This window comes from Stenella coeruleoalba (assembly GCF_951394435.1).
Source record: "Stenella coeruleoalba genome assembly, chromosome: 16".
NCBI lineage: Eukaryota > Metazoa > Chordata > Mammalia > Artiodactyla > Delphinidae > Stenella > Stenella coeruleoalba.
The window spans coordinates 19,671,332-19,697,537 of record NC_137162.1 but is presented as its reverse complement, the minus strand read 5'-3'; the positions used below and the strand labels follow the sequence as shown (position 1 = coordinate 19,697,537).

The 26,206-nt window shown below is 37.6% G+C and overlaps 1 protein-coding gene across 3 annotated transcripts in view; it reads left to right on the top strand.

Annotated features, from left to right (window-relative positions):
• Positions 1 to 26,206, top strand: part of MXI1 (MAX interactor 1, dimerization protein) — a 100,283-nt gene that overhangs the window by 36,372 nt on the left and 37,705 nt on the right. For all 3 annotated transcript variants that reach the window (XM_079899389.1, XM_079899390.1, XM_079899391.1), the window contains exon 3: positions 13,555 to 13,584. In XM_079899389.1, the coding sequence (XP_079755515.1) occupies positions 13,555 to 13,584 (30 nt within the window). The remainder of the gene's footprint in view (positions 1 to 13,554; positions 13,585 to 26,206) is intronic.

The following is a 26,206-nucleotide window of genomic DNA, read 5'->3' as shown; positions in this document are numbered from 1 at the left end:
TTTTGTAGGTCCTTTTCTTCTCTTGTGTGTCCCACTTAGAGAAGTTCCTTTAGCATTTGTTGTAAAGCTGATTTTGGTGGTGCTGAATTCTCTTAGCTTTTGCTTGTCTGTAAAGCTTTTGATTTCTCCATCAAATGTGAATGAGATCCTTGCAGGGTAGAGTAATCTTGGTTGTAGGTTCTTCCCTTTCATCACTTTAAGTATATCATGCCACTCCCTTCTGGCTCATAGAGTTTCTGCTGAGAAATCAGCTGTTAACCTTATGGGAGTTCCCTTGTATGTTATTTGTTGTTTTTCCCTTGCTGCTTTCAATAATTTTTCTTTGTATTTAAATTTTTGCCAGTTTGATTACTGTGTGTCTCAGTGTGTTTCTCCTTGGGTTTATCCTGTATGGGACTCTCTGCACTTCCTGGACTTGGGTGGCTATTTCCTTTCCCATATTAGGGAAGTTTTCGACTATAATCTCTTCAGATATTTTCTCTGGTCCTTTCTCTCTCTGTTCTCCTTCTGGGACCCTGATAATGCGAATGTTGTTATGTTTCATGTTGTCCCAGAGGTCTCTTAGGCTGTCTTCATGTCTTTTCATTCTTTTTTCTTTATTCTGTTCCACAGCAGTGAATTCCACCATTCTGTCTTCCAGGTCATTTATCCGTTCTTCTGCCTCAGTTATTCTGCTATTGATTCCTTCTAGTGTATTTTTCATTTCAGTTATTGTATTGTTCATCTCTGTTTGTTTGTTCTTTAATTCTTCTAGGACTTTGTTAAACATTTCTTGCATCTACTTGATCTTTGCCTCCATTCTTTTTCTGAGGTCCTGGATCATCTTCACTATCATTATTCTGAATTCTTTTTCTGGAAGGTTGCCTATCTCCACTTCATTTAGTTGTTTTTCAGGGGTTTTATCTTGTTCCTTCATCTGGTACCTAATCCTCTGCCTTTTCATCTTGTCTGTCTTTCTGTGAATGTGGTTTTTGTTCCACAGGCTGCAGGATTGTATTTCTTCTTGCTTCTGCTGTCTGCCCTCTGGTGGATGAGGCTATCTAAGAGGCTTGAGCAAGTTTCCTGATGGGAGGGACTGGTGGTGGGTAGAGCTCAATAAAACTTTAATCCACTTTTCTGCTGATGGGTGGCGCTGGGTTCCCTTTCTGTTGGTTGTTTGGCCTGAGGCTACCCAACATTGAAGCCTACCGGGCACTTTGGTGGGGCTAATGGTGAACTCTGGGAGAGCTCCAGGAGTACTTCCCAGAACTTCTGCTGCCAGTGTCCTTGTCCTCATGGTGAGACACAGCCACCCCGTGCCTCTATAGGAGACCCTCCAACACTAGCAGGTAGGTCTGGTTCAGTCTCCTACAGGGTCACTGCTCCTTCCCCTGGGTCCTGATGCACACACTACTTTGTGTGTGCCCTCCAAGAGTGGAGTCTCTGTTTCTCCCAGTCCTGTCAAAGTCCTGCAGTCAAATCCCGCTAGCCTTCAAAGTCTGATTCTCTAGGAATTCCTGCTCCCGTTGCTGGACCCCCAGGCTGGGAAGCCTGACATGGGGCCCAGAACCTTCACTCCAGTGGGTGGCCTTCTGTGGTATAAGTGTTCTCCAATTTGTGAGTCACCCACCCAGCAGTTATGGGATTTGATTTTATTGTGATTGTGCCCCTCCTACCATCTCATTGTGGCTTCTCCTTTGTATTTGGATGTGAGGTATGTTTTTTGGTGAGTTTCAGCGTCTTCCTGTTGATGATTGTTCAGCAGTTACTTGTGATTCCGGTGCTCTCGCAAGAGAGAGTAAGCACACGTCCTTCTACTCCGCCATCTTGAACCAATCTCTCTGGTTCATGCTTCTTACGTCCTAAGAAATATTTGCAAAATCCAAGATCACAAAATTTTCTCTTAAGTTTTCTATAGGTAATCCATTTAGATCCGAGATTCATTTAGAGTAATTTTTTTAGAAGGTGTGAGGTAACAGTTGAAGTTCACTTTTTGGCAAATGGACCTCCAGTTGTTTCACTATCATTTACTGAAAAGACATTTCTACATTGAATTGCCTTGGGATCTTTGTAAAAAATGAAAGGACCATGTATGTGTGAATCTATTTGTGGACTCTATTCTTTTCCATTGATCTAAATATTTATCTTTACTAAAATACCACACTGTCTTAATTACTGCAGGTTTTCTAGTAAGTCATGAAGTTAGGTAGCGTAAGCCTTCCAAATTGGTTCATCTTTTTCAAAAGTTCCTTTGAGTATTCCAGGTCTTTTTCATTTTCACATATATTATTGAAGCTGCTTGTCACTTTCTACAACAAAGCCTACTAGAGTTTTGATTGGGATTGCATTGAATCTGTAGATTAATTTGGGGGAGACTTGACACATCTGAACAACATTTAATCTTTTGATGCATGAACATGGTATATCTCCCCATTCATTCAATTATTTAGATGTTTTTAAAATTCAGCAGTATTTTGTAGTTTTTCAGAGTGTGGGTAATGCACATACTTCAATAAATTAGTTAATATTTGTTAAAGTAGTTAATATTCTTTGATGCTATTGTAAATAGCAATTGAATTTGGTATATTGACCTTGTAAACCTACTTTGCTAAACTCACTTATTAGTTCTAGTAATTTGTATATTAGGATTTTCTAAATAGACACTAAATGATGTTTACGTTAAAGATATTTTTACTTTTTCCTTACCTTTCTGTATGATATTTATTTTTCTTGCCTTGTTTCATTGGCTAGGACCTCTAGTACAGTGGCTGAATAGAAGCTGATGAGAGTGAACATCCTTGCCTTGCTTCTGATATTGGGAAAACATATATTCTTTCACCATTGATATGACAACTATAGATTTTTTTGTAGATGCCTTTTAACAAGTTGAGGAAATTCCTTTATTTCCTAATTTGCTGAAAGTTTTTATCATGAATGAATGGATGAATTTTGTCAAATGCTTTTTCTACATCTATTGAGATTATACTGTGGTTTTTCTTTTTTATTCTGTTAATATGGTTAATTACACTGATTTCATTTTTTTGAACCTTAAACTAATCTTGCATTCCTGGAATAAACCCTACTTGGTCATGGTGTATTTTACAATACTCACGCTAACATCTCTAGTTAGTACAGACTCCACAAGTTTAAGGGTGCAGTCCCCAACATGACTGCCCTCACTACAGTTGCCAGATGCAAGTTTAAGAGTCCCCAGGCCACCCACGTTTATGACCAACTGACTACAAATTTAGGTGTTCCCACAATCCCCTCAGGTTCAGTAGTTCAATAGAACTACTCATGAAACTCAGGAAAGTGCTATACTTACGATTACAGGTTTTATTATAAATAATACAAATCACGACCAGCCAAATGACGGGATGCATAGGGTGAGGTCCTGGAGAATCCTGGGCATGGAGCTTCTGTGTCCTGTCCGTGTACTATCAGGATACATTACCCTGCTGGCAGATTGATGTGTTCACCAACCAGGAAGCTCACCTGAACCTTGGATTCTAGAGTTTTTATTTCCATATCATTATGTAGTCACAGTTGATTGAATCATTCACCATGTGATTGAACTCTCTAGTGACCCTCCTCTCCCCAGAGGTTGGCTGGTATCAGTTGCTCAAAGCCTGAATCCTCTAATTACATGGCTGGTCTTTCTGGCATGACCAGTCCAATTTAAGTCATCTCCCTAGCATAAACTCAAGAGTGGTCCAAGAGCCCACCATGAATAACAGAAGACACTCCTATAACTGAGGAAATTCCAAGGTGTCCTAAGCTCTGTCCCAGGAAATTGGGACAAAGACCAGACAAGTTTTTTATTGTAAAACTGATAGTTTCTATAAATTTGCTAATATTTTCTCAAGAATTTTTGTGTCTGTGTTCTTGAGGGAATAGTAGTCTGTGGTTTTGTTTTGTTTTGTTTTTCAATGTAAGTTCTTTGTCAGGTTTTGGTATCAGGGTAATACTGGCCTCAAAATGAATTGGGAAATATTTCCATTTCCTTTATATTTTGAAATATGTTCTGTAGAATTAGTATTATTTATTCCCTAAATGCTTGGTAAAATTTGCCAATGAATACTTCTGGGCCTGGAGTTTTTTTGTGGGCAGGTTGTTTTTTGTTGTTGTTGTTGTTCTCGCTAATTTTTTCCTTGCTCTTATGGCACCATGACTTTTTTTTTTTAACATTTTTATTGGAGTATAATTGCTTTACAATGGTGTGTTAGTTTCTGCTTTATAACAAAGTGAATCAGTTATACATATACACATGTTCCCATATCTCTTCCCTCCTGCGTCTCCCTCCCTTCCACCCTTCCTATCCCACCCCTCTAGGGGGTCACACACCACCTAGCTGATCTCCTTGTGCTACGCAGCTGCTTCCCACTAGCTATCCACTTTACTCTTGGTAGTGTATATATGTCCATGCCACTCTCTCACCTCGTCACAGCCTCCCCGTCCCCCTCCCCATATCCTCAAGTCCATGCTCTAGTAGGTCTGTGTCTTTATTCCTGTCTTACCCCTAGGTTCTTCATGACCTTTTTTTTTTTTCCTTAGATTCCATATATATGTGTTAGCATACGGTATTTGTTTTTCTCCTTCTGACTTACCTCACTCTATATGACAGACTCTAGGTCCATCCACCTCACCACAAATAACTCAATTTCGTTTCTTTTTATGGCTGAGTAATATTCCATTGTATATATGTGCCACATCTTCTTTATCCATTCATCTGTTGATGGACACTTAGGTTACTTCCACGTCCTGGCTATTGTAAATAGAGCTGCAATGAACATTTTGGTACATGACTCTTTTTGAATTATGGTTTTCTCAGGATATATGCCCAGTAGTGGGATTGCTGGGTCGTATGGTAGTTCTATTTGTAGTTTTTTAAGGAACCTCCATGCTGTTCTCCATAGTGGCTGTATCAATTTACATTCCCACCAACAGTGCAAGAGTGTTCCCTTTTCTCCACACCCTTTCCAGCATTTATTGTTTCTAGATTTTTTGATGATGGCCATTCTGACCGGTGTGAGATGATATCTCATTGTAGTTTTGATTTGCATTTCTCTAATGATTAATGATGTTGAGCATTCTTTCATGTGTTTGTTGGCAATCTGTATATCTTCTTTGGAGAAACGTCTATTTAGGTCTTCTGTTTGTGGGCAGGTTTTTGATTATGAATGCAATTTCTGTAATAGATGCAAGGCTGACACTAACTCTATTTCTTCTTGAGTTAGTTTTGATAATTTGTATCTTTCAAGAAATTTGTCCATTTCATCTACATGTTGAATTTATTGGCATAAAGCTGTTCATAATATTCTCTTATCCTTTTAATGTGTGTAGTATCTGTAGTGATGTGCTCTCTTTTGTTCCTGATATTAGTTATTTTTTTTGTGTTCGTAATTTTTGCCTTTTTTCTGCATCAGTTTTAGAAAAGTTTATCCATTTTACTGCGTTTTTTTTTTAAAGTCAACTTTTGGTTTTATTGATACTCTCTGTTGTTTCCTGTCTTCTATTTTGTTTATTCCTGTTCTTGGCTTTATTATTTCTTCCTCTACTTCAGAGTTTGTCAACCCCAGCACTATTGACATTTTGGGCCAGATAATTCTGTTTTGAGCATCATTGGATGTTTCGCAGCATCCCTGGCCTCTCCTCACAAAACACCAGTAGTGTCTCCCTGGTGTGATAACCAAAAATGTCTCCAGATGTGGCCAAATATCTTCTGGTGGGAAAAATAGCCCACACAGTTGAGATCCATTGCCCACCTTCTTTTGGTTTACTTTGCTTTTTTTCTACCTTCTAAAGGTGGAAGGCATTGATTTTGGACTCCATCACTGCCCCCTACCCCAACATAAGGATTTAAAGCTAGAAATATTTTTCTCTAAACACTGCTTTAGCTGCATGCCACAAATTTTGAAATGTTGTATTTCTTTATCATCCAGCTGAAGATACTTTGTTTTCTTTGTGATTTGTTCTTTAACCTGTGACTTCTTATTTCCTTTTCTATTTCATTGGGCTTAATTTGCTCTTCTTTTTGTAGCTTCTCAAGGTGAAAGTTAGACCATAGATTTTTAACTTTGTTTTTTATACTAATAGAAGAATTTAAAGCTAAACATTTCTAAGTACTGCTTTAGATACATCCAACAAATTTTGACATGTTGTGTTTTCATTATCATTCAGTTCAGAATATTTTCTGATTTCTTTGTCATTTTTCTTTGATTTGTCGCTTATTTTCCAAATATTGCTATTTTCCTAGTTATCTTATTGTTACTGATTTCTAACTCCATTGTGCTTAGAGAACTTACTCTGTATGATTTTTTTTTTTTTTTTTTTTTTTGGCTGTGTCGGGTCTTCGTTTCTGTGCGAGAGCTTTCTCTAGTTGTGGCAAGTGGTGGCCACTCTTCATCGCGGTGCGCGGGCCTCTCACTATTGCGGCCTCTCTTGTTGCGGAGCACAGGCTCCAGACGCGCAGGCTCAGCAGTTGTGGCTCACGGGCCTAGTTGCTCCGCGGCATGTTGGATCTTCCCAGACCAGGGCTCGAACCCGTGTCCCCTGCATTAGCAGGCAGATTCTCAACCACTGCGCCACCAGGGAAGCCCTCTGTATGATTTTAGTACTTAAATTTATTGAAAATTATGCTTTACAAAGTGCATAACTTAGGGACGTTTATGTAATATATCAAAAGATTTACCAGAGACAAATTAGAGTGTTTGCTGTTTTTGAAATAAGAATTGATTTTTACTGAATTTGATTCATGTGTAATTTTTTCATTTTTTCTTGTTTATTGAAAATGTACATACAGAAAAGTGTATAAATCCTAAGTGTATAGCTCGATGAATTTTCACAAAGGTGAAGAAATAAAATATTACAGACTTACTGTCAACCCTACCTGAGGTAACTACAGTCTTCTTTTGATACCATTAGTTTTGCCAGTTTTTAACTTTATACGAATGGGGTTATGCAGTGTGTATTTTTGTATCTGCCATTTTTCATTCAGCACTATGTTGAAATTTTGAAAATTCATCCATGTTATTGCATAATAGTTCATTCTCAGGGCTCTATAGTATTACATTATATCAATATGAATGTTCCACAATTTATTCATCCATCCTACTATTGATGGACATTTGAATTTCCAGTTTTGGGCTAGTATGAAAAGAATGTGTATTCTCTTGTATGTCCTTTGGTGAGCATATTTATGTATATTAGTTTGGTGTATGCCTCTGAGGGAAAATGCTGAATCATAAGGTATGCATATATTCAGCTTTGATAGTAAGTTTTAAGAAAAACTTATTAATTGTAGTTATTGTTATGCATCCTGTTTAGACACTTGCTTTTTTGTGGTCTTAGTTATTGTGGTGGGTTTTTTTGTTATTGTTATGGAAGAAGTAGTACGTTTCTTATGAGGCATTTTTCCTAAAAGTGCAGTATTCAAGTTTTACTGTCTTTAATGTTTTTTTTAAAATATGTACTTGTGATAGAAATAAATGTACAAAACTACTTCTTTGAAAGAATTACTTTATTGGCAATAAGCATGATTTTCTTTTATTACAGTGTTCTTCAAACTTTATTGACCACTTTATTATATACCACTAGCAGCAAAAAACTACTGTATACCTAATATATTTGTATGTGTTGATAATTGTATACATGTATCACTGTACTAATATTTTATAAATATAGAATAAAGTTTAAGAAGAAGAATAAACATAAATAGAAGTTTCACTATTCAACCAATTCTTTTTCAACCCCTTTAGGTATATACTTTAGAGACCCCCTGCTCTAATAAAGCTGAAGTTTAAGCTTTAGGATACAGTTAGAAAATATTCATTTAGCATCATAGAATGTGTTCTTTTCATTGTGTGGAGGACAACATCCACTAGGCACTTTAGGATTAGAAAATAAGTGAAATGAAAATGTTAACAAATTAGGGGTTGGCTCATTAATCCAACAAAGATAGAAGTCTTTTCTTTTGTTGGAAGAGAATATTAATTCTGGGAATGGGGGCTTTTATTTTCCTTCCATGGTGGTACTACTCTTGAGCCAAATGGTACAATTTTGTGCAGTTTCAATTCTACGCTTCATTTCATTGACTGCCACCAAACTGCACCCTAAAGAATTAAAAGTTTACATATTAAAGCAGTGTTGTAGTCAGTGAAAAATCACAGATTTGGTTGAGATAATGACTCCCACTCAAGCAGAGAATACGTTAGCATGTCTCTTAAAGGGATAGTATTTGCGAAAAAGATTACTGTGATTTGATGATAAAATGATAGAAATGTCTTTATCCCTGTCCTTGGAAGTTGTTAAGCATTCAGAGTAAGAGTGTCTGAAAGGAAGACAGTTCATAGTGTTTGTTCTCAGAGGTGTATTTTTGTTTGGAGAAGAAAAGTGTGCTAACCAGGTGGATTATTCAGAACATCTCAGCTTTATAGGGAATTTATCATAATGGGTTATTTTAATGGCATATTATTGGAAGGGTTTGGTCAGGCACATAGGCTCAGGGAAGCAAAGAGGTTGTTTCTGAGTGTGCTAGGATGTGATGCGTTCAACTTCTCTGTTTGCCAGCACTGTTTGGATCGTTATTTTCTGTGTGTACGTATAATTAGACGTCATACCTTAAATCTTATACTGTCCGCACAGCCGACTAAATGATCAAAAGACCTGTCTTTTCCTTCAGTTTCTTTTTTAATCATTATGGTTGGTTGGTTGTTTCCAGGCTAATTCCAAGTGTTACTAAGAACCTCTCAATTTGTTGCCCCATGCAATATGTTTAACATTGTTTTAGGTAGTATATTTTCAGTCTTGTTAAAAATAATAAGAATATTTACAGTGGCTAACATTTACTGAATACTTACTAGGTGCTGATGCTTTTACATTATTCTCTGATTCTCACAGTAACCCAGCCAAGGCATGTGGTATTATTCCAGTTTTACAAACGAGAAAACTGTTAATTAGAGAGGTTAAATAATTTGTTCAAAGTTCCACAGCTAATGTGAGTGATAGGGCTAATATTTAAACTCAGGGCTTTTTTCCATTTTTGTTCTCTGGTTTTGCTTTGGACTTCACAACTCTGCTTGTTTGCTTGTGCTATATCCTTTCCACTTGGAATGTCTTCTCCCTACTAGGTCTGGTTTCTAGTAGTAGCAAATGTACTCATCATGTAAGCCGCAGACCAAATGTCGTCCCCTTTTCTAAAGCCCCATTTTCTGATAGCCCCATTTGTAAGTAAACTCTGCATCCTTTAAACTCTCACAACACTTTGTACCTTTCTTAATATATTTGTTTTGCCTTGAGTTATAATTATTCCTGTAAATGTCTTAATCTACCAGCTAGAGACTGTCTCTGATTCCTTGCAGCTTAAGACAATTTTGAACATTGAAGATATGCAGTATTTGTTGACTTGATATTAGAGGCAAAAAAGTCATCAAAATAGGAGTAAATGCTACTGATGCATTTTTTAAAAATTGGAAGAATACGGCAATATGATAAAGATTAGTACATATGTGATCATTTTTGCTTCTTGGTATTTGGAAATCTTGTTAAATTTTACTAGTGGTATAACTAGATATGGCATACATTTTCTGGTTTGGTGGAAAAGTTCATATACTTAGCTATCATTTTATATTTTTTAAGAAGATAATAAAGAAAAATCTGAGAGAGTTGGGAAGAACCTGCTGTTTTAATTTTGTTCACAGCAGTGGTTCAGATTATGTTCTTTTGGTATAAGCTTTGATAGTAGGCTCAATATAATGCTGGAATTCAGCAATTGGTTATCTTTGGATATACATCTTTTTTTTTTTTTTTTTTTTGCGGTACGTGGGCCTCTCACTGCTGTGGCCTCTCCCGTTGCGGAACACAGGCTCCGGACGCACAGGCTCAGCGGCCATGGCTCACGGGCCCAGCCACTCCGCCACGCGTGGGATCCTCCTGAACTGGGGCACGAACCCGCGTCCTCTGCATCGGCAGGCAGACTGCCAACCACTGTGCCACCAGGGAAGCCCGGATATATATCTTTTGCATTTAGGGCCATATGTGGAAATACCAAACTGTTTGAAATAAGTATACGGTGCATAGTCTTCGTCTCTCTAAATAGATTATTTCCATTTATTACTTACTGTAGTATTTCTTTTTTTTTTTCTCTGCTTCTCTCTCTCTTTTAAATTAATTAATTATTTTTTAAATTTTTTGGCTGCGTTGGGTCTTCGTTGGGCTTTCTCTAGTTGCGGCAAAGGTGGGGGCTACTCTTCGTTGCGGTGTGCGGGCTTCTCATTGCAGTGGCTCCTCTTGTGGAGCATGAGCTCTAGGCACACGGGCTTCAGTAGTTGTGGCTCATGGGCTCTAGAGCACAGGCTCAGTAGTTGTGGCACATGGGCTTAGTTACTCCAAGGCATGTGGGATCTTCCCGGACCAGGGCTCGAACCCATGTCCCCTGCATTGGTAGGCAGATTCTTAACCAGTGCGCCACCAGGGAAGTCCCCTTACTATAGTATTTCATTGTTTTTGTTTTACTTGTTCTGAGTTTTCTTCTCAGATTAAGGCAATTAAACCAAAACTTACTAAGAGGGGGTGGGTGGGATATTTTATTATTGATCACACGTTCAAATTTTGGACAATATTTTTTTGCTTTAAATCTCTTTCAAATACACCTTTTCCCTCTTCTAACTTATTGATTTACTTTGACATTTCATTCGAACAACAAAGAACTTAAACCTTTTAATAAATACTTATATGTGGTAGAGATTCGGTTGTAATTTATTGAGTTTTGAAGTCTGAGTCTGTGTTATACTGAAAGTGCTGTGTTTTTATTGTTTCTCCCATCTGAGTCATATATATCCTTGCCATTAATTTGTCTGAACTCTTAAAGCATCCTGAGATTTTATTTTACATCTCGAGAGAGAGAGAGAGATGTTCTCTTATTAAGATAATCTCTTGAAAATGAACATCAAACTACAATGAGGTATCACCTCACACCAGTCAGGATGGCCATCATCAAAATATCTACAAACAGGGGCTTCCCTGGTGGCGCAGTGGTTGAGGGTCCGCCTGCCGATGCAGGGGACACGGGTTCGTGCCCCGGTCCGGGAGGATCCCACATGCTGCGGAGCGGCTGGGCCCGTGAGCTGTGGCTGCTGGGCCTGTGCATCCGGAGCCTGTGCTCCACAATGGGAGAGGCCGCAACGGTGAGAGGCCCGCGTACCGCAAAAAAAGAAAAAAATTTACAAACAGTAAATGCTGGAGAGGGTGTGGAGAAAAGGGAACCCTCTTGCACTGTTGGTGGGAATGTAAATTGGTACAACCACTATGGAGAACAGTATGGAGGTTTCTTAAAAAACTAAAAATAGAACTACCATACAACCCAGTAATCCCACTACTGGGCATATACCCTGAGAAAACCACAATTCAAAAAGAGTCATATACCACAGTGTTCATTGCAGCTCTATTTACAATAGCCAGGACATGGAAGCAAACTAAGTGTCCATCGACAGGTGAATGGATAAAGAATATGTGGTATATATATATACAATGGAATATTACTCAGCCATAAAAAGAAACGAAATTGAGTTATTTGTAGTGAAGTAGATGGAAATAGAGTCTGTCATATAGAGTGAAGTAAGTGAGAAAGAGGAAAACAAATACCGTATGCTAACACATATATTAGGAATCAAAAAAAAATGGTTCTGAAGAACCTAGGGGCAGGACAGGAATGAAGATGCAGACGTAGAGAATGGACTTGAGGACATGTGGAGGGGGAAGGGGAAGCTGGGACAAAGTGAGAGAGTGGCGTGGACATATATACACTACCAAATGTAAAATAGATAGCTAGTGGGAAGCAGCCACATAGCTCAGGGAGATCAGCTCTGTGCTTTGTGACCACCTAGAGGGGTGGGATAGGGAGGGTGGGAGGGAGACGCAAGAGGGAGGAGATATGGGGATATATGTATATGTAGAGCTGATACGCTTTTTTATAAAGCGGAAACTAACACACCATTGTAAAGCAATTATACTCCATTAAAGATGTTTAAGAAAAAATGAACATCAGTCTTTTTCATCCTGTGTCACTTGGACCTTATGAAACTGCTAAGAAAGCAAAAGGTGGACAGTAGACAGTAATTCAAAGAAGGCTTTTGGCTCTTGAACTAAGACAGTGGGTAAAATTTCCACAAATTATGAGACTGACAAAAATATTGTTAAAATTAAGAAATTTGATTATTAAATATCCATTAAAATAATAAATCAGATTAAAGTAATTAGTAATATAATAATCTGAAGGCTTTTGACATTAACCAGAATATATTAAATGCTTAAAGTTTCAGTTCTGATGACAGGAACTTAAATTTTCCTTTATAAAATTCCATTATTGTTAATGCCAAACTATTGTAAAAATAATACGTTTATTCAAGAGAACTGAGTATAACATAATTCTAATAGTAGCTAACTTTAGGTAGAGTTTGTTATATTTTGATGTTCAACATAAATTTGTTTATTCCTCATAACAATCATATGAGGCAAGTACTGTTATTTTTCCTATTTCGTAGATGAGAAAACTGAGCACAGAGAAATGAAGGGACTTTTAAAAGGCCACACAATACTTGAACCCAGTCAGTCAGGCCTTAGAGTCTGTGCCCTTAACCTCTCTTCAGTATTGCTTGTCACTGAGTGGTTAAGAACTTGGGGTTTGGAGTAACAAAGACGTGGGCTTAAATCATGGCTGCAACTTATATTCTTGGGACAAGAGCATGTCTCTTTACCTCTCTGAGCCTCAGTATTCTTGTTTATAAAATGAGGGTTGTTTGGAGGATAAAATGAGGTAATGTATGTTAACTGTTTAGCAGACACTCAGCTTGTTCAATAGATGGTAAGTATTATTGTAACAAATACTAAAAAGTAAAATGAAAAAAGTCACAAACGGAAGACTTTGTTAGCATTTTGAGGTGTATCCTCCCAGTCTTTTAAACATGTGTTTTTTATTTTATTAATATATTTTCTTCTGTTCATGTTATTTTTTTCCCTTGTATAACTTTTTTTGGTTTATGTTTCACATTCAAGGAAAGAAGGCTTGAATTTGTCTGTATCACTTAGCAATAAGACAAGCTTGTTTCAGCTTCTGTGGTGGCCAAAACTTTTTCTCTCCCTATGTTTAGGAGTAGGTAAGTGGAGATAGAAGAGGACACGGAAGTACATATACCTTTTTTTTAAACAAAAAAAATGGGATTATGTTTGAATTAAAATTTCTAATATGATGTCTACAAATCAGTAAAACGTAGGACCCTAGAAGTAGGCAAGAGAATACTTGCTAGTATCAATTTTATCAAAAATGACAATGAGATCCTAATTTCAAAATATTTAGAGTTGTTAACTGAAAACAGTATACCTGAATGAACAGTCTTAATGAACATAGACTATTTCTTCTTGATGAGTGAGATAGATAGAAGTCTGACCATGTATTGCATTGTTAAATAAATTAACTGGGTGAATTTATTTAGCAGTACCTAAGCTAATCCCCCGTTCTATAGCCTCAGCAACAAAACATGGCTAATACTCTTTTTTTCCCCCTTTTTTTCTCCCTTTTAGGTCTACACACAATGAGCTGGAAAAGAATCGGTGAGTCAGTGATGAGGTGCAGCTTTCATATATGTTAAAAAGCAAACTCAATATTTGACCTGTGAAAATATATTGCATATGTAGTTATAACTTTTTTACATGTGTAACATATCATGGTTCTGATATATGTGTATTCTCTCCAAAAAGTAGTCCGCTTACGCTATCTAAACTGGAAGACATAAATATACTCTTAAGTTTATTTGAATTTTGAGTTTATGTTGAGCGTTCTTTATTTCTGTCTCAACGGGTTAATTTTGATAGGTTCATGGCTTAAATATGGTCTTGCTAAAGGATTAGGTTTCTGTAATGGAGCTAATAACTATTATGGGAAATTGTAGGATATTGAATTTCTCTTTCTTTGCAGTTCATTCATTCATTCATTCATGCATTCAACAAATCTTTATCTTGCACCATCTATATGTCAGTGCCAGGCAGGCGTAATGCTTTACATAGTAAATACAAGAATGTGTAAGGCAGTTTCTGACCTTAAGGGATTTATAGCTTCCTGGGAGAGAAAGATAAGTAATTAAAATACTGTATAGTGTGGTAAGTATGATGATACTGTATAGTGTGGTAAGTATGATGATGGAGAAGCAGAGGATGCTGAAAGATCATTTTTGAAGGTCACCTGATTCTCTCTTGAGGGAGTCTTAGAAGACTTTCCAGAGGATAGTGAGCACTGTTTGTTGAGGAGACTGCAAGAGGTTCAGTATGAGTATAAAAGATGGTAGCATGAGGCAGGCCAGGCCAGATGTTGACAATTATGCTGAAGAGTTTGGACTTTTTCTGAGAGCAGTAAGCAGTTGAATGATTTTAAAGTGGGTTGTCATATGATCATATTTGGGTTTTGGAAAGATCACTTTGGCTACAGTATAAAGAATTGGCTGATTGGCAGAAGGGATCTCAGAGACAAGAAAACTCTTTGGAGGCCATTGGAAGCCTCCAAGGTAAGAGATGATGGTAGCCATTGGAGATAGAAGTAGACAGAATAAAGAAATAGTATGGAATATAATCAATAGAAATTGGTGATTAGTTGGCTATGGAAGGTTAAGTTTTAGATTGTATTATCATTTACTAAAAAAAGGAATGTAGGAAGAGGACAAGTTTGGGGGAGAAGATGAGGATTGAATAACTAAATATTCTCTTTTTGGTACGGAGGTTAAAGTAATAAGCAACAAACTGGAATTGTTTATATTAGCCGTTTTTTAAATTATATAAGTTTCAGATGTACAGCACTGTAATTCGACATCTGTATGCACTAAAAAGTGACCACCATACAGTTGACCACCTTCATCCATTGCACCCTGCCCCACAACCTCCTTCCCCTCTGGTAACCAGTAATCTGTTCTCTGTATCTATAGGTTTGTTTTTTTTGTTTTGTTTTGTTTTTTTAGATTCCACGGACAAGTGAAATCATAGGTATTTGTCTTTCTCTGTGTGGCTTATTTCACTTAGCATATACCTTCAAGGTCCATTCATGTTGTCACCAATGGCAGAATTTCATTCTTTTTTATGGCTGAGTAGGATTCCCTTGTGTGCATGTATGTGTGTGTGTGTGTGTGTGTGTGTGTGTGTGTATACACACACACATGCCACATCATCCATTAATCCATTGATAGACACTTAGGTTATTTCCATATCTTTACTACTGTAGATAATGCTGCAATGAACATAGGGGTGCATATATCTTTTCAAATCACTGTTTTCCTGTTCTTTGGATAAATACCCAGAAGTAGAATAGCTGGATGTACCACCCATTTTTGACATACAAGATCTCTATGACCTTCAACTTTTTGTCCTGCCCTTTTTTAAATAGCAGGGCCCTTACATATTGACTAACCTAACTGCCTCACTGCAGATGAATTTAAATGTCAAATCCTCTTGAAGAGGCTTAGCATTTTCCTCCAGGCTGACTTAGTGGCTTTTACCACTTTATTTGCACAATGCTCTGTTCACATCTCCTACTGTAAAACTTAATCAGGTAGTCTTATAATTATCTGTTTATATGTCTCTTTCTGCCAAATGACTATGACTACCTCAAAGGTAGGGATTCTGTTTTGTTCAGTTTTGTATTCTTGGTGTCTAGCATTTGATGCATGTATAGTAGATGGTAGCTTTAATACTGAATGAAGGATAAAACTGGAGCAAAGTTCAGTGGTCTAGTCAAAAATGTTTTGCTAGTTTGAGGCAAAGCAGTTTGGCAGGAAATGTTTTAAAGAGTCTTTTCTGTCTTATATTTCTAGTATATTAAAGGAAGTATCCGGCTAGTTTAAACATGGCAAAAGGACTAAGAAATAACAGCTTTGAAGATACTAAAAATAAAACCTTCTCTTGACCTTTAGAGCACAGAGTGTATTTTTGGGCCATATGTTTTAAATACTGGTAAACATGTGGCTTTTATAATTATTTCACCCACATGAAGGTGGCCCTTGAGAGACCCTCATTGGAAATCTAGCAAAAACCTTTGTTTAACACGAGAGTAAAGAGACTGTTTAGTAAAGTATTTGGAATTGAGCTTTTAAAACCTTTGAGTAAACTTCATTCAATGCATTCTGTATATCAGTTCTGACTTATTGATAACCTTATCACCCATAGTATTACTTTGATATGCCCTGTAACTTGTTTAATCTCATATTTGTCTATAGCACTGGAGTAGCATGTGTGGCTTTTATCACCTGGACTGTACCTGATCTCTGCTCTCTCCAGTGAAGGCTTTTTGTTCCCATTTTATTTACTTACGTCTAAGACTTTCTGGCTGGTTTCCTACCCTACCTCTCTTAAGGCATGGTTCAGTTATCCTTTTCTGTCCTCTTCTGATAGTCCTAGATGTCTTTATTTCTCAAATTATGTCTTCTCCTCTCTCCCGTCTTCCCTCCTGTTCTTTCGTCCTCCCTCCCTCTCTTCTTTGAGGTTGAAAGGTAATATAGAATTAACCTTTCCAAGATATATTTGTTTTTAAAAGGGATATTTATCAATATAAATAAATTTCTAATTTAGTGGAATGTGTCAGAGGATGAGTGTTAAAGGAAGAATACAATTGAATAACCTATACTCCACTTCTGAAAAGTGGATCTAACAAGAAAACAAATATTGGTAGACACAGGATGATTTAAAGGGAGGGGTGGGGGGGATGTTTTAGCCAAAGAGCAGGAAAGCAGCACAAGAATATTTTTAATATTTAAGCCTGTATTGCTATTACACTTTTTAGGCCCCCACCCAGTTCTATTTAATGATCCTTTTTTCTAAGGCACTGTTTTTATTTGACATATTAAATAAAAAGTTAACGTAGATTTGGCATCCTTTAAAATAAATAGAATTTTGGCTTTACCTTTCATTTGCTTTTGAGTGTGAGCTTATATGAGGAAAGTAATTCACTGTCAAAAGAGTGATTTGATTTTGTTCTCATTCTGAAAACATATCCCTGAAGCAAGTCATATTTTTGAAATTTTGCTGCTCTACATACAATATGTTCATATCAAAAGTTTTTTTAAAAAGCTTAGTTCTAAAATCTTGCATATAAAGCTACTCCAAGTTAGTGGGGTTTTTTTACTGGGGCAATGCAGTGAGAATTAGAGTAGATGATTTTAAATTGTTAGTGAAAGACAGAGTAATTCCAAATGGCTATCATTTTTTTTTAATTTATCTATTTATTTATTTACTTTTGGCTGAGGTGGGTCTTTGTTGCTGCTTGCGGGCTTTCTCTAGTTGCAGCGAGCGGGGGCTACTGTTCATTGCGGTGCGCGGGCTTTTCATTGTGGTGGCTTCTCTTTGTTGCGGAGCACGGCCTCTAGGCACACGGTAGTTGTGGTACTTCAGTAGTTGTGGCTTCAGTAGTGGTACTTCAGTAGTTGTGACTCTCTGGCTCAGTAGTTGTGGCTCGTGGGCTCTAGAGCGCAGGCTCAGTAGTTGTGGCACACAGGCCCAGTTGCTTGTGGCATGTGAAATCTTCCTGGACCAGGGCTCGAACCCGTGTCCCCTGCATTGGCAGGCAGATTCTTAACCACTGTGCCACCAGAGAAGTCCCCAGATGGCTATCTTAAACAGAGCCCTAAGATTGTTGAAGCCCTGGGTCTGGCCTTGAGGAGACAATAGCCAACAAATGTTGAGGTTCGTACTCCCAGATTTCAGAGGGTCTGGCGAGCACAGAGTAGTTTGCTCTGGCCCACAATTACCCCAAGATGCCTATAGCCCATTAGGGAGCTTTTAGGTAGTTTCAGACCTGATAAGGAAATTCAGATTCTTTCTTGGATAGGTTCTGGGTTTCTTTTTCTGCCTAAAACCTTGATGGTTACACTGAGCCTGGTCTAGGTGGTACAGAACATTTGTTACCTGTGTATTCACCCTGTCCCTCTAGACCTACAATAGGTCGTAACAGGCTCAGGAGGTAGAAGTAAAGGGAAGTAGAATACCTTTAGCTGTTCTGCATTCCTCAGGAGCCTATGTGAATCATCTCATGGTAAAATTAATTTTATTTCTGAGTCTTTGAGATTTGAAAATCAAGAATTTACATTGCCCCATTGGCTTATCTTATAAGTTGGGTCCTTTGCCAGAGAAGAAACCATTCAGTACAGATTTTAGATCACTTCATTGCTTTTTCATTTTCTTAATTCAGATTACTGAAGGTGTTTTTGAAAGAGTCAACAACTTTAATAGGACTTTAATGATCAAGAACCTTAGTGCTGACAGCAGGAGAGGCCCTTTAACCTTAATAGTTGTCATTCCATTGAAACAAAAGGCTTACTCTTATCCCCACTTTGGCAAAGCTAAAAGGACCATATGAGGACACTGGACTTACAATGCCTTCCTAGGCAGAGCAGAAGTACCCCGAGTATTTGTGATAAAAGAGAACATGCCCAGTGAATGGTAATCGGTGTCCTCCATATAGAGATTTTCTTATACCTCTGAAGGAATGGTGAAAATGAGCATTTATTGAGTACTTACTGTGTCCTCCCACTATGCAAAACCATTGTTTAATCCTGTAAGGTAGGAAGGCAGAAAGTATAGATCAAAGTGTTATTAAAAACTAGTCATTTTGGGCTTCCCTGGTGGCGCAGTGGTTGAGAGGCCGCCTGCCGATGCAGGGGACGCGGGTTCGTGCCCCGGGCCGGGAAGATCCCACATGCCGCGGAGCGGCTGGGCCCGTGAGCCATGGCTGCTGAGCCTGCGCGTCCGGAGCCTGTGCTCCGCAACGGGAGAGGCCACAACAGTGAGAGGCCCGCGTACCGCAAAAAAAAAAAAAAAACTAGCCATTTTGACCATCATAACTACAGTTTGAAACAAGTTGATGGGAACACAAAACAGTCAATCATCGTATCTGATCATAAATATGATAGCTATGTGTAATATCAGTCTTTCTCTTCAGTAAGGATTAATAAATACTGTGTTTGGCATCATGGTACATAAAATGAAGTATAAGATACCCTGTCCTATCCTTAAGGTTAAGGCCATTGTAGTTTGGTAGTTATAAGTTGCCTCTTTCAATACCAGGATATGTATGATATGTTAACAATTAATGTCTAGAAGGATGCATTAAAATTGTTTTTCAACCTGAAGGTTGAAACCCATTAAGTAGTCTATGCAGTCATTTTAGTGAGTCATTTGAAAAAGAAGTAAAATAGAATAGAAGATACCAAAGTGCGTTGCTTGAAGTAAAGTTAAATGTAGAATTGTGAAACTTGTATATACTGGCTCGTGATGTAAAAATGCTGTGGTCATAGTCAAACAGCTAATGCCTGGATAGTCAAGGAGAATGTATCCTGAGCCATGAGGAAGCGAGAGACTTTGAATCTAAGGAAAGAATAAGGAAAGGGGTCAGAGCCATGGAAGCAGGAAGGTGGCATCATAAGCTCTGTCCAGGAAAGAGTGAGTAGCCCATATATAGTGGAAGAGTAGAGTCTTATCAAATTGGTGTTGGGAAATGAGGCCAGAAAGGTGGTTTGATATTAGACTGCAGTGTTATTGAATGTCAAGGAAGTTGGATTTTATTTTGTTGGTAGTAGTGAGTTTTTGAGACTGTTGATCAAAACATACACATACAAACGCACACACACACGCACAGACATGCGCCCATACGCACACATACTCTAGCTGCGAAATCAGGGAGACTGGTTTGGATATTCTGAAGTAGCCCAGGTAGGAGAAGGATATAAGAACCAGCATTCAGTTGATGGAATTAGGAATAGAAAGGGACAGAGCAGACTAAGAAACAGTGTAAAGAAAGAATATTATTTTCCGTTAACTGCTACTATTCATTCCTTCTTACGTTTCATTCTTTACATAGCAGCAAGAGTAATCTTCTTAAAGGATATATCACGTCTTGCCATTTCTGTTTACAGTCCTCCACTGGCTTCCTATTGCAACTAGATAAAATCTATGGCCAACAAAGTCCTACCACTCTATCCCTCATCTCCTATGGTCCAGCTGGCACTGTTTTCTTTCTTTTTCTCAAACACACCATGTTTATTTCCATCTTAGGGCTTTTGTACATGCTGTTTCTTCTGCTTGGAAAGCCCTTGCTCTAGTCTTTCATCATTATTTCGTTCTCAGTTTTCAGGTCATCTCCTTAGAGAACAGTATTTGCCCCCCAGTCACTTTCTATCCCATTGCCTTTTCTGTCACCTTAACATTTATCTCTGTATGAATTATTTATTTGTTTGAGTTATTTGACTTCTTTTACTAGAATATAAGTTTCAGGAAGGCAGAGACTTTGTCTTATTTACCCTTAGCAGGTAGCAGTCATTCATTAAATGTTCACTGAATGAAAAAATGATTAAATGTACTATTGAGCATATCTATTATCAATATGTTATTTATTGAATTACAATGACTTAAGTGAAAAATGACAAATATATAAAATACTCTTGAGAGCTCAGAAGACATATTATTATAATAAAACAATTTCATAGGAGGTAAATGGAAAACTTAGTGAATTCTCAAAATGTTAATAAATTATATGGAAAAAACTTGATAACTGGCAACATACTAAAGGATTTTTACGATGCAGAACTTTATCCTGCTCATAAGAAGAGAATCGGTAACTTTTTTTTAGAAGCTAATTGATTCTTTCAGTTCATTAAGATATCACATAGCACACTAAAAAAAAGACAGGTAATTTTTTAAAGGGGAGCAGTTTACCTGACGGACTTTATGCTGCACTTGTGAGGTCTTTACTCTTTTCTCATTCCATGACTTGAAAATGGTTAAGCATTTTTTGAGGTAAAGATTTATGTATAGTTGGAGACTAGAATATCATAAATAATTTCAACTTTTTTGTGTTAGAATTTTTGGTGTATTATGTTTATCTCAGTGGTTTGGACATGATAATGAATACAGTTTTTTTTTAGACTATATACATGTCCTCATTTGACATGGACTTTTTTTTTTTTTTTTTTTTTTTTTTTTTTTGGCAGTACGCGGGCCTCTCACTGTTGTGGCCTCTCCCGTTGCGGAGCACAGGCTCCGGATGTGCTGGCTCAGCGGCCATGGCTCACGGGCCCAGCCGCTCCGCGGCATGTGGGATCTTTCCAGACCGGGGCACGAACCCGCGTCCTCTGCATCGACAGGCGGACTCTCAACCACTGCGCCACCAGGGAAGCCCTGACATGGACATTTTGACAGAGTGATTGTTTTGGTCTACATTATCTTAGAACAAGACATAAGAGTAAATCTTTGACCGTGGGTTAGGCAGTTGTTTCTTAGTGTATCACCTGACTATTTAGGGTTCCTTGGCAGGAAGAGCATATCTTAAATGGTTTTAGCTGCGTATTTTGGGTGCTTTAATGACACTTGTTTAAAAAGAACATATGCTTTTATGTACAGTGTACACATTCTAGAAAAAATACATTTGTTAGGAGGAAAAACAACTTGCAAGATTGGTTTGGTAGAACTTTCATTAAAACTCTTATCTCAACTAATATTGAAGGATATTTGCTTGCATTAAAAACAGGTTATGTGGGACTTCCCTGGTGGCGCAGTGGTTAAGAATCTGCCTGCCAATGCACGCAGGACACGGGTTCGAGCCCTGGTCCGGAAAGATCCCACATGCCGTGGAGCAACTAAGCCCGTGTGCCACAACTACTGAGCCTGAACTCTAGAGCTCGCAAGCCACAACTACTGAGCTTGCATGCCACAACTACTGAAGACCACGTGCCTAGAGTCCATGCTCCACAACACAAGAGAAGCCACTGCAGTGAGAAGCCCACGCACCGCAACAAAGAGTAGTCCCCACTCACCACAACTAGAGAAAGCCCATGCACAGCAATGAAGGCTCAATGCAGCCAAAAATAAATACATTAATTAATTTTTTAAAAAAAGTTATGTAGTTAAGGAAACTATACCTTTATTGTAGGTTTGAAATATATAACTGCAGCTGGATCAAAAGTCTGTAGTTTTCGATTGGGTCCAGTAATTCTGGAAAGTTCAGTTGAAAGTTTTTCTTAGCCTTGGTTTATTACTAAGATATAAATTTCATTATGAAAATACCTTATAGTAACTTCCTTAGACTGATAAAAAGGTCATTTATGAAAAACCCACAGCTAACATTGTACTTAATGGTAAAAGACTAAATTCTTTCCGCTAAGATCAGGAGTAAGACAAATATGTCTGCTCTCATGCCTTCTACTCAACATTGTACTGGAGGTTCTAGCCAAGACATTTAGGTGAGAGAAAGAAATAAAAGGCATTCAGATTGGGAAGGAAGAAGTAAAACCATTTCTACTTGCAGATATCATAGTCTTGTCTTATGTATAGAAAATCCTAAGGAATACACATAAAAAAACTAGAGTTCATTAAAAAATTTAGCAAAGTTGCAGGGTTGAGGATTGACACACAAAAACCAGTTCTGTTTCTATAGATAAGCAGTGAACAATCTGAAAATGAGTTTAAGAAAACAATTCTATTAACAATAGCATCTAAAAAAATCAAATACTTAGGAATAAACTTAACAAGGGAGGTGAAAGATTTGTACACTGAAAAGTACAAAACACTGTTTAAAGAAATTAAAGAAGACCTTAGCTGGAGAGAGATCCTGTGTTTATGGATTGGAAGACTTAATACTGTAGTACTCACCATATTGATCTGCAGATTCAATGCAAGCACTGACAAAATCCCAGCTTCTTTTTTTAGCAGGGATTTACAACTAATCCTAAAGTTCATATGGAAATGCATAATACCCAGAGTGGCCAAAGCAATCTTGAAAAGAACGAAGTTGGAAGATTCATACTTCCCAATTTCAAAACTTACCACAAAGCTATGTAACCAAGACAGTGTGGTATTGATCTAAGTATTCTTATACTTACAGACTTATAGATCGATGGAATAGATTCCAGAAACAATCCCTCATATTTATGGTAAATTAGTTTTCGACAGGGATGCCAAGACAATTCAATGTCTTTTCAACAAATGGCGCTGATACAACTGGAGATCTATATGCAAAATAATGAAGTTAGATCCCTATCTCACACCATATACACAGATGAACTCAAAATGAATCACAGACCTGAATTTAAGGTATAAAACTGTTATAAAATTCTTAGAAGAAAACCTGAGAGTAAATATTTGTGACTTTGGCCTAGGCAATGGTTTCTTACATAAGACACCAGCAGCACAAGCAACACAAGAAAAAATAGATACATAGGACTTTATCGAAATTTAAAACATTTGTGCTTCAAAAGACACCATCAAGAAAGTAAAGACAAATTACAGAATGGGAGAAAATACTTGCAAAACATATATCTGTTAATAAACTTGTATCCAGAATATATGAAAAACTCTTACAACTAAACAATAAAAAGACAACCCAATATAAAAATGGGCAAAGGATTTGAACAGATATACAAAGGGTCAATAAGCACATGAAAAGATGCTCAACATCATAATCATTGGGGAAATGCAAATCAAAACTATTGAGATACCACTTCACCACTCACTAAAATGGCTAATTGCTTACCAACTTTGTGATCATCCTTTCATCATACCAGTCACCATTGGCTGGGGAAAAGGTCTGAAAAAGTCTACTGACCTCACAGTTTGGCACTTAAAAAGTGCTGATTTCATCATTGTCTGATGGCATTGCACAAATGACTCAACACTTTACAACTGCTTAAGATGTGTAATTAACCACAGATAAATTTCCAATATATTATATGGTGTTACTACCTAATGTGGTTCAAGTACTTGATAATGAGGAAAGATTGAGTTCTGTAACATATAAAAAGAGAATATTTAAAGATTTTTCAGAGCCTCTAATTAACAATGAAATTTAACAAAATTAAGACCATATATTGAAAGAATATAGTAATTGTATCAGTTTCTCTTAAGGTATACTAAAATATAACTTGATTGTATTTGTCAGACCTTGAACAACAAAATTTTAAAAGTATAGCTGTTGGGGGGCTTCCCTGGTGGCGCAGTGGTTAAGAATCTGCCTGCCAATGCGGGGGACACGGGTTCAAGCCCTGGTCCGGAAAGATCCCACATGCCACACAGCAGCTAAGCCTGTGCGCCACAGCTACTGAGCCTGCGCTCTAGAGCTCGCAAGCCACAACTACTGAGCCCAAGTGCCACAACTGCTGAAACCTATGTGCCTAGAGCCGGTGCTCCACAACAAGGAGAAGCCACCACAATGAGAAGCCCACATACCGCAACGAAGAGTAGCCCTTGCTCACCGCAACTAGAGAAAGCCCGCGCACAGTAACAAAGACCCAATGCAGCCAAACATAAATAAGTAAATAAATAAATATATATATATATATTTTTAAAGCACAGTTCTTTGGAGGATTTTTTGAAGAAAAAGTATAGCTGTGGAGGGAAGGAGAAACGTCATTGTCCAGATAGCAGGAAATAGCTACGGATCTAGTTTTCTGATTAGGCAAGTAAAAATGATGGCTGTTTCCTCTTTTTAGTCTGAAGATGGAAAACTGGCCCTTATTTTTTAAATTCATGTAAAAGTCCCTGAAGAAGTTAATTTTATTCTTTGTACTTTTTTATACAGTAGGAGTCCAGTTACAGTACTGAGTTATCGAGGGTAACTATAGAACCCTAAAAAAGTAGCTATGCACTGTAAAGTAGGGGACACATATTTAATAGAATTTGGCGACTTATGAAACTATAGAACCAGGTATATAGAGATGTTAACATTATCAAACAGTATGCAGAGTAACATCATCATTTGTCAGAGACATGTAATTGATGCATTTATTGCTGTATGCAAGTAAATGAATATTTTAACTGTAGCTTTATAGGGATAGGAATGCTGAAAACTGTACACAAACTAAAAATAGCTGTCCAAGTGCAGAGATAGGCACCTGTTAGAGTTCAATTCAATTATAGTTGAATGTTATATGAGATAGAGATGAAGTAATGGGTGGGTTTTAGAGGTAAAATTTATGGTTAATAGAGGAAGCATAGCCAGGATAAAATTACACATCTAAAATGCAGCCTATACAGTGAAGTCATTGCAGCAGTGTCTAGACAGATTCACAGTTTCTATATTGACCTTTGTTAGAAATAGCTCATTAAGGCTAAGCTTTCTATTCCCTGACTCAGGCTGCAAGGTGACAGAGACTGACTCAGACAAGGACTGCATTCTAGAAACTAAGTGTTCTCAGAACCTCAGTTATCCAATTCCTAAAGTTTAAATCAATTCTACAGATGATACCTGGGAAGAGATGAGATCATTAGGTTTTAAAAATAACCAAGAAATATTATAACTTGAAACTCAGATTCTAAAATTATGTCTATAAATAAATAAGTTAGACTTTAAATAATTGACATGGTGAGTATTATAGTGAAGGTGTAGTAGCTTTTTATCCAAGTGATTGCAGAGTGTGTATCTCAGGGCAACTGTAACTTGTTTAGGGAAACACTTTCTCTCAAACTATGAATTTGTAATTTAAAGAGGAATAGTAATAGATTTTCCTGATATATTTTAGATGATGCAGTGTACAAGAATTTATTTTATGGCAGCTTTAAGGAATGTGTTTGATCCATAAAACTGGATATACCTTTTACACCGATGTTCATAATAATTATACAGCAGCAGAATTTCACTAGATTTTAAGGCAGTGTGCTGTTTTGCTAAATTCTTTTGTTGCATACAGTAATTAATGCAGTGTAAATGCTCTGATAAATATTGGTTTAATAATAATAACAACTGCAATTCAAATAGTTTTTCTTAAACTGTCATCTTCTTCATGTAAAGAAATTTCTATTTTGGTACAAATTTTGGCAGTTAAAGCATGCCAAGGGCTTCCCTGGTGGCGCAGTGGTTGAGAATCCGCCTGCCGATGCAGGGGACACGGGTTCGTGCCCCGGTCTGGAAAGCCCACGTGCCACGGAGTGGCTGGGCCCGTGAGCCATGGCCACTAAGCCTGCGCCTCCGGAGCCTGTGCTCCGCAACAGGAGAGGCCACAGCAGTGAGAGGCCCGCGTACCGCCAAAAAAAAAGCGTGCCAAGAGGTACATCAGTGAGACATCTTTTTATTACATTAGACACTTTTTTAGTATCTTCAATTTATTTACTTTTAAAAATGAAGAGATTGAGACCATTTGATACGTTTTAGCTGTTGCAGAGAAGAGGATAGTTATTTTGTACATGCTTATCTTTTTCTGTGCATTCTAGTGAA